General features: G+C 42.4%; 1 protein-coding gene across 1 annotated transcript in view; it reads right to left on the bottom strand.

The window, feature by feature from the left end:
- Positions 1-908: 908 nt before the first annotated feature.
- The window catches only part of SCN11A (sodium voltage-gated channel alpha subunit 11), an 85,301-nt gene continuing 71,721 nt past the window's right edge, over positions 909-14,488 (bottom strand). The window contains exons 24-26 of the mRNA XM_078432477.2: positions 10,470-10,570; positions 5,197-5,467; positions 909-2,270 (exon numbers count right to left, since the gene is read on the bottom strand). Of these exons, the coding sequence (XP_078288603.1) occupies positions 1,240-2,270; positions 5,197-5,467; positions 10,470-10,570 (1,403 nt within the window). The 3' untranslated portion in view covers positions 909-1,239. The remainder of the gene's footprint in view (positions 2,271-5,196; positions 5,468-10,469; positions 10,571-14,488) is intronic.

The following is a 14,488-nucleotide window of genomic DNA, read 5'->3' as shown; positions in this document are numbered from 1 at the left end:
GTCCATGTGTGGCTAAGAAGGTGCTCTCCCTGCCCAAGGTGGCCACTGCAGATATTTTAAGTGAGGCTTTCTTTTTTTTCCCCTAATGTTTACTTTTGAGAGAGAGAGAGTGCAAGCTGGGGAGGGGCACAGAGAGGTGGAGACACAGAATCCAAAGCAGGTTCCAGACTCTGAGCTGTCAGCAGAGAGCCTGATGCGGGGCTCGAACTCACAAACCATGAGATCATGACCTGAGCCGAAGTCGGACGCCCAACCGACTAAACCCCCCAGGCGCCCCATTAAGGGAGGCTTTCTTACTGGTTCCAGCCAGTGGTGTGCTGGGGCCAGCTCGTGAGAACTGCTCGGGCATCTCTTTCCCGCTCCACATTCAGTAATATCATGTCGGTAGCCTGAAATCAGGCCTGATGGGAGAGTTCACCACAGAAATCAGTACATGTTACAAATCGTGGCCCTTTTTTTTTTTCCCTGAAGAGCCAGTTGCTATACATTTATCAGCAGATGACTGGCTTCCATCGAAATTCGAAGCAAAGCACCACTTTTAAATGACTCCTTAGACAACCGCCAAACAAGATGTTTTTTCAGTGTGCCATCTGAATGAAAGGCCAACTAAAAGTCTCATTTGTTTATTTATTTTTTCGAAATGTATATAACGGAGATTGCAGCTGGTGAAAGATAGGGTGGGAACTGAGAAGTCGAGATCATGCCTTAGGTTCAAAACAAAACCAAAATACTAATGGCTGGTAAAAAAGTATCTGCAATAGGTTATTTATTTATTGGCAGGTTTTGAATTTTTACTCAGCATGCAAAGGAGTTATATGGGATAAGCCACATACTTGCATTGGGGAAAACACGGAACAAAGGTATTGAACAATGTGCTTAGAAACAATATGGAAAAACACCATCTACAGTTTTAATGTGGTTTTTGTTTTGTTTATTCTTTTTTTTCTCCATGATTTGAACTGTGTTTCAATCCTAACATTGGTGTGTCCTCTACAGCCCTTCTAGTGTCTTCCTGGCTAAGATACTGCCAGTGGTTCATAGTCAGGCAGCCTTATCGTCTATCTCTGTAAGAACCGTTTGAAATAAACATTGACGTATCACTTCTTTTAGGCAGAAAAAGAAATGGGATGGCTATTTTGGGGAGTCAGTTGCTTGTTCACACACCGAGCTGTGGACCCCTGGAGCTGAGAGGCCGGAGGCAAGGTGGTGAGGCTGTGAGGTAAGGGTGGAGGTAGGGGCTCAGTCGTAGTGGACCTTGCCCTCGGCCACCCCGGAGCTGGAGAGGTCTCCATTGCAGAGTGTCTGGAGTGGTGAACGAGGCCCGTCTTCTAAGGCACACATGGACATCTTCAGCTTGTATTTTCGAAAGGCCTTTTGAATAACAGCAGCACATCTTTCCTCTTCCTTCCTCTTGGTGGTGGTGACTATGGGTTCATACAACTTCTTGGAAGGGTTGGCCTCCATGAACTTCTCCTCCATCATTGCTTTCATGCTGTCCAGGCCGCTGGAGTCACCAAGTACCCTGGTGGTGAACGCGAAGAGAATATCCAGGCAGTGGAGGCGATCTCCACTCACCATGGGCAAGTCCATCATTAGGAACTGAAATCTGTTTGGCTTTGCCACCCGTAAAGGCTCAGGAAGGGCATCGGCAAAGTCAGAAAGGGCAGGATACTTGATAAACTGTGTTGCTTCTGGGTCAAACTTTTCCCAGACTTCATAGAATATTTCAAAGTCATCTTCACCCAAAGGGTCCTCGCTTTCTTCAGTGGCAGTATTGAAGTTCTCTAAGATCACAGCAATGTACATGTTGACAACAATGAGGAAGGAAATGATGATGTAACTAACAAAGTAGGCTATGGCTATGGCAGGGAGGTGACGGCTGTCTAAGTTGGGGTTGCATGAATCGTTTGATTGCAGCATGGGCCTGAGGAGGGCATCCCAGCCTGCCGAGGTGGTGATCTGGAAGAGACAGAGTATGCTGCCAACAAAAGTCTTGAAGTTGAATATGTCATCAATTCCAAACCCTTCCTTCACTTTGCAAAAGCAGTTCATACCAAAAATGGCATAGATAAACATAACCAGAAAAAGCAGAAGACCGATGTTGAATAGAGAGGGAAGGGACATCATCAGAGCAAAAAGGAGGGTTCTAATTCCTCGTGCTGCCCGAACAAGTCTCAGGATCCGACCAATCCGAGCCAAGCGCACAACTCTGAAGAGCGTTGGAGGGAAGGGAATGTGCTGCTGGTTCTCCAAGGCAGAAACCATGGCACCTTAGGAGAAGGAGATAGGTCGATTAATTTCCAGCAGGCACACTGCTTTCAGATCCAGCTTGTCGCTCCTGCCTTGGAATCTTAGCGTGACCGACTTTTCTCGGTACTTTGCAATTTACGCACCGCACACTTACCAATATCAGGGCAATATCTACCTGTGCCTTAACTTGGAAGATAGTTTCCAAGCACCGTACAACTTTAACATGGGACTTTGGATGGAATAGGAGATGATCTAAAATATTGAAGGCACCCAAGGAATGGAAAGAGAATGCAGTTTATAAAAGGCTATTTTGTGAGTTATCTCATACACTCGAAGTACATTTTCTGTGCCGGGTATTGAAAGTCATTCACGGGATAAATAGTTTCCCATATTTGTTGGAAATGGAAGTGGAAAACAGATGGAAAACAGATAAACTAAGGATGGAGTCCTTCAGATTAGAGCGCAGGGAGAAATGTCTGTTACCGAAGGTTGGCTTGAACCTGAGCTGTCATCAGAAACTGTGGAAACCCTAACCCCAAAACTCCTTAAAAAGGCCAGTTCCTATTTGTGTAGGGGAATGTGAGCACAGCCTGCTACAGGTGATGACAGGGCTGGAGGGAGAAGGTGTTGGGAGGCTCAAATCTGGGCGGAAGCTGCCATGGGCGTCTCATATTTGTCAATATGCTCATCCCAAGGAAGGACTCCTGGGGTCTGCTCAAAAAGCTTGAGGGACTGGAGATACTTTCCGTATTGCTGTAGACACCCCCCAAAAGAGCATCTCGAGCAGAGGTTTCCGCAAACAGCTGAATATTTGCCCTAAAATGTCATCCTGTTCTCTCATCGCCTGCTCTGCAAGGAAATGATACAGGATTTGAAACAGCTCACATTTTGGCCTAAATATTATAGAGCGGCTGGGACCTGCTTACCCTGTGTAGATATGGCCTTGGTCTTGCTCTGGGGGGTCCTCTGAGGTCATTAGGGGTGGTGGGCAGCCCGAATTGTCTGCTATCGCCTAATGACTAAAGAGAAGTGGTGGATAATCTACTTCACCAACTGCCCTGTTGTGTCAATGAAGTTAAATTCACATGTTAATTTTGCAGCCAACGCTGGTAGATGTGGAATTTATTAAGTTCCAATTTAGCAACAACTGGAGGAGGTCCACCCTTTAAGGCCACCTCCTCCACGAATATTTCTCTGACTAATCGAGCCAACAGTAATCCGTCCTTTATCTGAGCTCAATTCCGTGTACCATGAGATTTGGTGTGCAGCTCATTTCTCGGTTTCTGACTCTTTAAGGTGAGTAAGTCTCAATACGTCACCTGCCTCGTTAACTCCTAGAGAGATTCACTTTGACTCGCACTCATTTTGTATTTATCTAAAAGCTTAGGAAAGAGCTTGAGAAAGCGTAGAAGCTTAGTGTTGGGTGGCATATCTATCTACTGGCAAAGGCAGATAAAATGCTGCCCACATCGGCGAGTGGGATTTGGCTCAGCGCATGCATTTTCTCATCCACTGGAGCAAAATGCGATACAGTGCTCTGCTGGGGTCTGTTCAAATTGCCTAGCGGTTGTTCCAAGGACAGAAGTAAGAGATATTCCCACAAACTACACAATGGCTGGCACTGCCTGGAAGGAGCTCAGTAAGGGGTGGGATAAATGAGCTGCTCTCTACATATTGGAGGACGGGCTCTTCAAGTTCTCCGAGGGCTGTGCCAGACCCATCCTTACCACAGTTTTCTGGGTTTGCTGTTGCTGTCAGTTTCACCGGGACTTGGGATTGGAATTGATTGACGAAGATAAGCGATCCATTTCACCGTAGGCGTGTGGAAGGATCTATTGCTAAACTTTATCTACATAAGTTTCATGGCTTAGAAGCCAGAACAGACTATCATCGGTACCGTTTTCTCGTTCTTGGAAACATCGGCATTGCTGCCGTAGTGATAGGAACCAAAATATTTTGATCTCGCATATCTGTTTAACGCATCCTTTCTGAAGGAGCACAAAAGCTCCCACTTGTGAAATCAGTTTTCATTATCTTCATTGCTTTTTGAACTACGAGAATGGCCTCTGGGTGGTTGCACACAATTATACAAAGTCAAATTATCGGTTTAGTTAAAAGCAAACTGCAAAAACCCAGAGTGTTAACTCTCACGGTTTAGCCATGAAGAATTTAATTTCAAAGTTGATGTGTGTGTGTATGTATGTGTGTTATAAAAGGTATACAGCAACAGCTCTTTTTTTTTCTGTATTCTTCTTCCATAAATCTTATAGGTAATCCTGCTTATGTTAAGAAAAATATACTGATTATAGAGTAAGGCTGGTTGGTGAATGGGGTCCAAGCAGTAGAGACAAGCATCGTTCATGCTGTGGTTTAGGTTAACGTGGGATTCAGAATAAAGAGAAAGCTCTGCTTATCTTTAGGACACACTCTTGGAAGCCCAATTTGGAAGCCATGGAGGCCCTGTATAGGAGGTGAGAGAGGGCCTAGGAATGTCCCAGGGGTACAGTAATTGTGATCTGATATCCACATGGATTTTGAACTAAGGAAAACCGTGGGAACTAAGTGCCAAATCCTTCAAACTAAAAGATGCTGACGAGAGCTTATAGTTGCACAGGAAAGGTAGAGCTTTGGCTCAACTATGTGACTGTACCAGGTACCCCCACAAACACTTTAAGGTCATCTTAACTTTGTCTCTCTCCACTGAATAAATGGATCCGCACATTTATTGGACTCTCTATTTCACTCATGTAAACAGTCAAGAGAATGAAAATTGCTCCGTATCTCCTAGCAACTTCCCAGGAGAGAATGGCATCAGTACACCTATTTTTTCAGAATCCACGTTAAGCCTAATTTGTTGCGTTGCGGATAGTCTGGACACGCTACCAAATGATAGGATTTACTTCTAGCTCTCAGATGAAGGCCCCTCTGGCTTCTGATTTTACTTACTAACAATAGAGAGAACCACGATCACACAGTCGAATAAGTTCCAGCCATTGGTAAAGTAGTATTGCCTCAAAGCAAAGATTTTGATGAGACACTCAATTGTAAAGATGACCACAAAGGCCAGGTTGAGATCCTCAAGGATGGCTTTTGTGTCTTCGGGATGGTTATTTGATTCAGCCATCATGATAACCATGTTGAGGAAAATGAGGATGATGATGATGACGTCAAAGACCTGGTTTGTGACCAGGTCGAACGCGAGACCCTGGCATTTATTCTGAGAGGGGGAAAAAAAAATAAATCTTAGATCATTTTGCATTGTAAGAACGAAGTCACGTACATAAGGAAGACACACACGACAGAATTTGTCCTCCCTTACAATTAAAGCAGTTTCTTGAAAAATGAACACCCTTTTTAAACAAGAAATTCTTGCATATACATGTTCATTTAAATTTAATTACATGACTGCTTTTAAGCTGTAGGCTTACAGCTTTAATTCCATTTTAAAACACAAAAAATTAAAAATTCTTAGTAACAGCATAACTTTGATATGATGGATGATGTTTTGCTGAAATAGAACAGCTCATGTTGGATTTAATGACAAAAAGATGACCTTTGGTCTCTATACCTCATCTGTTTCTTTACTCTGACTTCAATAACACCTGCTCACATAAGTATGCTGGACAAAATGGAATTCACATCCCCAAGGCTCCGTTCATTAATTCAGAATAGTCAGACCTTGTACTTAACCCAAACCCTGTATGCGAGCAGTTCTTGAATGCCAATTTTCCACATGTGGCTCACTTGAAAATAAGGCTACGTAAATGGTATTGTGAGGCAATGATTACTAAAAACAGAAATGGAAAAATGATTTCATTTTATTACTGATGGTGAACTTGCACAGTTGGCTGGTACACAGATGGCCATCCGATGCACAGTTGCTCTGGTACAGGTTCTATCTAGCTCAAGTTTGCACACCTAACCCACCACACGCAGTGATATGACTCAACTATTCCACTATATTTTCCGTAATCTAACGGCTGTGAAGCACTACTTTGCTCTTAGTGGAAAGCTATTCTTAAACACAAACTCAGACACTAATTATGCTTGACTATAAATTGATTGTTTTATAATATATGTATATGTTAAGGTATTTTATGTTATCATCCAATCAAAATATACACACGCCAGTCTACTTGGAAAACTCCTAAACCCCTAAGAATCATCGTTAGAACCCTAGCATCCGTTACGGTAATCAGGCAAAAGATGATGGTGGCTTGTGGTGGTAATAGTGGAGAGAGATATAAGCATTTAGGTCGAAGAGCTAAGAGGGAAGTAAATGCAGAAGGAGTGTTTTCATGGCGGTGGCTGCGGGAAAATGATAAGCTGAGGCTATCATCTCAGGCTGGTGGAACCGGTCGGCCAGCCACAGAGCAGACAATGTGGAATTTCGGAGGGAGATGATAAGATCTGTCCTGAGAACACTGAGTTTGAGGCACCAGTGAGGCATCCGAGGGCCCTGGGCAGGTAACGGTATGGGTACGGAGCTCAGGTGCAGAGCTGGAACGCAGATGTGGAGTTCAAGGGCACCAGTGCCGACATGACTTAAAACCATGAGAGTGAACGGTATCAGTCAGGAAGGGCGAGAGCAATGAGAAGAGGGGTTAGGGACAGCACTGGAGGGATACTACACGTAAGTTGGTGTCTTCCAAATTTTGTCCCCGAATCATTAAAGGAGTCTGGAGGAGAAACTTGAAAGTCAATTGCATTTGCTATGGGAGAATGCATCTGGGAAGTCAGAAAGGAACTGGAGAAAAGGTACTTTAAAGGGCGCTGTCCGGGGAAGCCCAGTGAGTGGCAAGAATTAAGAGTGAGGGAGGGTAAGCCTAGGCCTAAGAGTTCAACTCTGACAAACAGAGGAGATCAAGAATACAAGGTAGCTAAGTTGGCAGATATAAAAAAGCATTTGCATGTACAAAAAAGCATTAGAATGTACAGTGAATCCTGCACCTCGGTATCATTTTTAAACCGGTAATGGAGCCCCCCTCTCCCCCCCCCCCCCCCCGCCACTGTGTGGATGGTTCAGGAAGAATCAGAAATGACTCCAGATCCCTTCCTCTACTGTTAAAAAGAAAATGCATCACTGCTCAGGTAAAAACAGTTAGAGTTTCCCCCCATGCAATTGTTATTCATCTGTTCCAAAGATAATATTTAGATTTTAGAGATTAAAAAAAGTCAGTAGGAGGGGCGCCTGGGTGGCTCAGTCGGTTGAGGGCCAGACTTCAGCACGGGTCATGATTTCACAGTTTGTGGGTTCGAGCCCCACGTCGGGCTCTGTGCTGACAGCTCGGAGCCTGGAGCCTGCTTCGGATTCTGTGTCTCCCCCGCTCTCTGCCCCTCCCCCACTTGTGCTCTGTCTCTCTCGCTCTCAAAAATAAATAAGCATTAAAAAAAAATTTTTTTAATGTCAGTAGGGAGGTCAAGTTGCAAGGTAAGTGCTAACAGCTGATGTAAAGTCTTAAATTCAGGGACATCGGGGAGTATGTATTTACCTCTTGCAAGACTGCTGTCTGGAACATAGAAGTTAACGTAAACGTGATGCGTTAACTGGGGAAATGATACTCGGTTGTTGGAATCGCTCGGTGTGAAGCTATGACTGGTAAGCTGCAGCTACACAGGGGGTTACGGGGTGACACCTACCCGCAGACAATCCATGGGACACAAACGCCATAAGACATGGTTCAAGCACGGAGGTGGCAGCTTCCCTGGGGTAAAGTAGCTCGTGCCCACCGGAAGCTCAGCGCTTGCAGCCTAGCATGCCCAGGGCAGCAGAAAGGCCTAGAAGCTGCATCTGTGCCCTTGCAACATCTGTCTGGCTGTGTGCTGCCTTGCTTGCTTCATACCCTTTATGAGGTCGACGGGTAAATACGTGGGAACATATTGTGTCTCTTGAGTCTTCCAGTTAATTTCAAACCTAGGACCAACCAGTCCCGAATCAGCGGTTGCACAACACCCACGGGCGAATAAAAATTCTCTCTGTCTTTTTTGTTGGCTCGAGGTCAAATGACAACCTCCTCAAATATAGTTACATCATTAACCTCCCGGTGAAAAATTCTTCCTGGTATAAATTCTAAACCCTTTGCCCGAACACTCACAGGTATTTTTAGCGCAACGCAAATATTTAATCCTAGTGGGGTGGACTCTGTGTGGACCCTCGAACATAACCTCTCACTCAGCCAATGGTTACGGACAATACATGCTGTGCCACGCTCTATTCTGCGTCACGGGAATAGCAGTAAACGAAACATACCTTTGATAATTTGGGGTCTCGTGTTCGAGTGAAAGTCTCTATGTCGTCTACATGCTGCAGATATCAAGCCCCTCTTCCATATTGCCTTCCTGAACTTTTCAGCCCCCTCCCTACCTTGAAACTCACTTGTCAGAGCTGCTAACTATGGCTAGCCATCCCTTTTTAATCTGGTGTGCCCCAATTCCAGAGCCTCAATCAAGCTGCAAGCCTGAGACAGCCCCAGACTACCTGAGAAAGCACGATTCACAGAGAGCAGGGGTCAGATCTGGCCCGCAGTTGGTTTTTGTGTCGCCTGGGAGCTCAGAATGGGTGTCACATTTTTTTTAATGTTTGGGGGAAAACTCACGAGAAAAATAAAATGTCAGCATGTGAAAATTAAAGAAATCCAAGTTTCAGTGTCTATAAATCAAGTTGCCCTAGAACACAGCCATGCTTTATGACCATTAGTTCAATACTGTCTACGGCTGCCTTTGTGCTAATGCCAGAGTGGAGACCACGCGGCCCGCAAAGGCTGAAATATTTACTATCTGACCCTTTGCGGAAAAAGGTGTGTCAACTCCCGACACAGAAACTTCGTGGTAAATGCTGGTGAGGCGGAAGCCGGTAGGCATGGCCTAGACTTCACACCAGAAAAGACCGGTCAAGGATAGTATAAATACATTTTAAACTGGTCAAGATTTAGTCAAAACTACAGGGAGAAATCACCTCACACTTGTCACGGTGGGCGAATTAACAACGTAAGAAACAACAGGTGTTGGTAAGGACGTGGACAAAAAGGAACCCTCTTGCCCTGTTGGTGTGAATGCAAACCGGGGCAGCCATTGTGGAAAACACTATGGAGTTCCTCAAACACTTAAAAGCAGAACTACCTTAAGGTCCCACAATCGCACTCCTAGATATTTGCCCAAAGAACATAAAAATACTAATTTGGGGGGATACATCCACCCTGATATTTATAACAGCCTATCTACAATAGCCAAATTATGGGAACAGTCCCAAGTGCCCATCAACTAATGAAGGGGCAAAGATGGATATACACAATGGAATATCAGCCATAAAAAGAATGAAATTTTGCTACTTGCAACAACATGGAGGGAGCTAGGGCCAAGTGAAATAAGTCAGTCAGAGAAAGACAAACACCATAGGATCACACTTGCGTGGGGAATTTAAGAAACAAAACCAACGAGCAAAGAGAGGAAAAAGAAAGAGAGAGAGAGAGACAAACCAAGAAACAGACTCTTAACTGCAGAGAACACACTGAGGATTACCAGGGGGAGCTGTGTAGGGGGAGGGGGGAAATATAAGTGATGAAGATTGAGGAGTGCACTTGTCGCGGGGCGCCTGGGTGGCTCAGTCAGTTAAGCGTCCACCTCTTGATTTCGGCTCAGATCACCGTCTCACGGTTCGTGAGTTTGAGCCCCGCGTTGGGTTCTGCAATGATAGTGTGGAGCCTGCTTGGGATTCTCTCTCTCCCCCTCTCTCTCTCTGCCCCTCCCCCACTTGTGTTCTCTCTCTCTCTCTCTCTCTCTCTCTCTCTCTCTAAGAAATAAACGTACAAAAAAAAAGGGGGGAGTGCACTTGTCGCGATCATCACCAAGTGATGTACGGAAGTGTTGAATCACTATACTCTACACCTGAAACTAATATAACACTGTGCGTTAACTACACTGGAATTTAAAATTAAAAAAGAAAAAAAGATTTAAACTGTTAAGTTCACATCATTGCAATGAGCATATACTAAACACCTATTGTGCACTTACCAAAAAGCAAATGAAAGGTTTTTTGCCCAAGTTCTTATTATTGAATTTGAATGTCTCATTTCCTTAAAGACACTAGTGTATCTGGGTTTTTATGGAGTTCTTAGATAATGTGCGTAAACTTAGAAAATAAAGGAGAATGGCACAGTAGACATCTGAGCTCAAGACTACTTAATAGAGCTATGTGTTTAGAACAAATCAATTGCTCTCACCAGAGGCCTCGGAATGGGCTTTTGAGGTTTTTTGGATCCTAATTTTTTCATTGCATTATAGTATTTCTTCTGTTCTTCTGTCATAAAAATATCTTCACCACCTAAGTATATGGAGAAGATGAGAGCTAATTATCATTAACAGTATTTTTTTTTTTTTTTGGAAACAAGTTCTAAATTTTCAGAAACAGTTTCAAAGTTCTACTACATTCCATCCTAAAATTCCAGTGGGAAGCAAAAGAGGCGGGACTCTAGGGGAAGGCTGAAAGGTAACAGGGTTTAAATTAAGGAACGAGGAAATAATGTTACTTTTATCAGCTATATTTTACTTTTTAGAATGTGAACAAAGATTACTTACTCTTTGCAAACAGCCATGGAATCTTTACAAGAACTGAATATATTTCAGGTTTCATAAATCAAACACAGGGCAACAAAAATCTAGTAACAAACATTTAAACAAAAACTCTCACGAAGTGGCAATTAAAATTCTCCCGAATAAGTGTATAAATGCATCCATTAATAGGATTTCATAAGATTTGTTCCGACCAATTCTCAGAAAACAATAACAACTAGAGAGCTTTAAATGTCACTATTGAGCAAGAAAGAATAGAAATATGAACAAGAATTTCTGCTTCTGGAAAATTTGGGAGGGAGTAAAATATCTAGAAATGCTGGGTAAATCAGAACAAATTCTTTTAAAACGTACAGCTAAACTGGCACAAAAGACAGGAAAATCTCCAGGGTCTGAAAATCAATAGTGATCAAAAAAGACAGAGAGTAGAAAACTAGCTTGAAGCCATTGTGGGCCAAGAGCATTTGCTAATCTCTGTAAAAACTAGAATCTTGGGCCTTAATAAGTGTAAGGGAGTCATGAGGGAAAAAAGGCAGTGGGCTTATGCCAAGATGCCTCCATGAATCTGGGACTCCCCAAGTGCTACCAATGAAAGGGTGAAGAAGAAATCAGAATCTGTCTGTTGGTGGAGGAAGAGAAGTAGGAAACTTAGTTCGGACTCTGGGTAAAAATCCAGTCTTCCCTGATAATTTGTGAATCCAGGCCTGCCTTGATGACAGTGTGGGATTTGAATTTTCACCACTACCAGTGTGGACCAAAAATATACAGCCTTATGGCAGTGTTTTCAGCAATGGTGCTGGGGAAACTGGTTATCCCCAATTTTCCCAGCACTAAGAATAAAGGTAAATCCTTACTTAACACCACACACACAAAAAAAAATAGCTCAAAAAAGATCAAAGACATAAAGGTAAGATCTAAAACAACAAAACTCTTAGAAGAAAACATAGGACAAAAACTTCACAACGTTAGATTTGGCAATGATTTCTTGCATGTGATGTGAAAAGCACAGAGAACAAAATTAAAAAGAGACAAATTGGACTTCATGAAAATTTTTAAATTTTGTACATTAAAAGACATTATCAGTGGAGCCAAAAGGCAACTCACAGAATGGGGGGAAATATATATATATATATATATATATATATATATATATATATATTTTTATATGTATATATCATATACATATTTTTCTATGATTTTATTTTATTTTATTTTATTTATTATTATTTTTTTTTAATGTTTATTTATGTTTGAGACAGAGAGAGACAGAGCATGAACGGGGAGGGGCAGAGAGAGAGGGAGACACAGAATCCGAAACAGGCTCCAGGCTCTGAGCTGTCAGCCCAGAGCCCGATGTGGGGCTCGAACTCACGGACCGTGAGATCATGACCTGAGCCGAAGTCGGACGCTCAACCGACTGAGCCACCCAGGCGCCCCTCTATGATTTTATTTTTAAGTAATATTTATACCCAACATGGGGCTCAAACTCAAACCCGAGACCAAGAGTCGCATGCTTCACTGAGTCAGCCAGCCAGGTGCCCCTTATATATCAGAAATCATGTATCTGATAAGGGATTAATCAGAATATATGGAAAACTCCTAAAACTTAAAAACAAAAAAACCAAACAGCCAATGTCAGAGAAATTACTATCCGTGTTCTCTTCTAGAATTTTATAGTTTTAAGTCTCACATTTAGGTTTTTGATCCATTTTGAGTTTATTTTGGGGTATGGTGTTAGAAAGTGGTTCAGTTTCATTCTTTTACGCGTAGCTGTCCTGTTTTCCCAACGCCACTTATTGAAGAGACTGTTTTTCACCCATTGTATATTCTTGCCTCCTTTGTCACAGATTAATTCACCAGATAAGCATGTGTTTATTTCTGGGCTCTCCATCCTGTTCCATTGGTCTGTGTGTCTATTTGTGCCCCAGTGCCATGCTGCTTTGATTACTACAGCTTTGTAGCATATTTTAAAATCTGAAATTGCAATACTTCCAGCTTTGTTCTTCTTTCTCAAGATTGCTTCGACTCTTCAGGGTCTTTTGTGGTTCCACACAAGGTTTCGTGTTATTTGTTCTTGTTCTGTGAAAAATGCTGTTGGTATTTTGATGGGGATTGCATTGAATCCATAGATTGCTTTGGGTAGTATGGACATTTTAACAATATTAATTCTTCCAGTCCATGAGCATGGAATATCTTTCCATTTGTATCATCTTCGATTTCTTTCATCAATGTTTATAGGTTTCAGAGTATAGGTCTTTCACCTCTGTGATTAAATTTATTCCTAGGCATTTTATTCTTTTAAGTGTAATTGTAAATGGAGTTGTTTCCTTAGTTTCTCTTTCTGTTACTTCATTATTAGTGTATTAAAATGCTACCAATTGGTGGGTATTAATTTTGTGTCCTGCACAATTACTGAACTTATCTATTACTTCTGGTAGTTTTTTGGTAGAGTCTTTAGGATTTTGTTTGTATCATTTCATGTCATCTACAAATAGTGGCAATTTAACTTCTTTAACAATATGGATGACTCATTCCTGTTCTCTTGTCTCACTGCCATGGCTGGAACTTCCAGTATTATGTTGAATAAAAGTGCCAAGAGTGAACATCTTTGTCTTCTTCCTGATCTTAGAGGAAAAGCTCTCAGTTTCCCCTCCACTGAGTATGATGTTAGCTGTGGGCTTTTCGTATATGGCCTTTAATATGTTGAGGTATTTCCTTCTAAATCCCCTTTGTTAAGAGTTTTTATCATGAATGAGTGTAATATTTTTGTCAATATTTTTCTAGATGTCTCCTGAGGCAAGGAGAAAAAAAAAGCAAAGATAAATTATCAGGAGTACATCAAAATAAAAACTTTTGCACGGTGAAGAAAACCATCAACAAAACAAAAAGGCAACCTACTAAATGGGAGAAGACCTTTGCAAATGATTTATCCAGTAAGGGTAAATATCCAAAATATATAAAGAGCTTATACAACTCAACAACCCAATTAAAAAATGGACAGGGGACCTGAATAGACACTTTTCCAAAGAGGACATACAGATGGCCAACAGACACATGAAAAAGGGCTCAACATCACTGTTGGGATCTTGATGCAAATCAAAATCACAGTGAGATATCACCTCACACCTGTCAGAATGACTAAAATAAAAAGGATAAGAAAGAACGAGTGTTGACAAGAATGTGGAGAAAAAGGAGCCCTCACGCACGTTGGTAGGAATGCAAAATGGTGCAGCCACTGTGGAAAACAGTACGGAGGTTCCCCAAAACATTAAAAATAGAAATAGCATATGATCCAATAATTCTACTCCTGGGTATTTACCAAGGGAAAATGAAAACGCTAACTTAAAAAGATGCACACACCTCTATGTTTATTGTAGCATTATTTATAATAGCCAAGACCTGGAAGAAACCTAAGCATCTACTGATAGACGAATGGATAAGGAAGATGTACTACAGGGGCAGGTGCCTGGGTGGCTCAGTCGGTTAAGCATCTGAATCTGGCTCAGGTCATGATCTCACGGTTCATGAATCCGAGCCCCACATCGGGCTCTCTGCTGTCAGTGCAGAACCCGCTTTGGATCCTCTGTCTCCCTCTCTCCCTCTCTGCCCATGCTGGGCGCTCTCTCTCTCTCTTCCTCTCTCCCTCAAAAATAAATAGACATTAAAAAAA

This window comes from Panthera onca, chromosome C2 (genome assembly GCF_046562875.1).
Source record: "Panthera onca isolate mPanOnc1 chromosome C2, mPanOnc1 haplotype 2, whole genome shotgun sequence".
NCBI classification, from domain to species: domain Eukaryota; kingdom Metazoa; phylum Chordata; class Mammalia; order Carnivora; family Felidae; genus Panthera; species Panthera onca.
The sequence above is the reverse complement of the archived record's forward strand: the minus strand, read 5'-3'. Positions and strand labels throughout refer to the sequence as shown.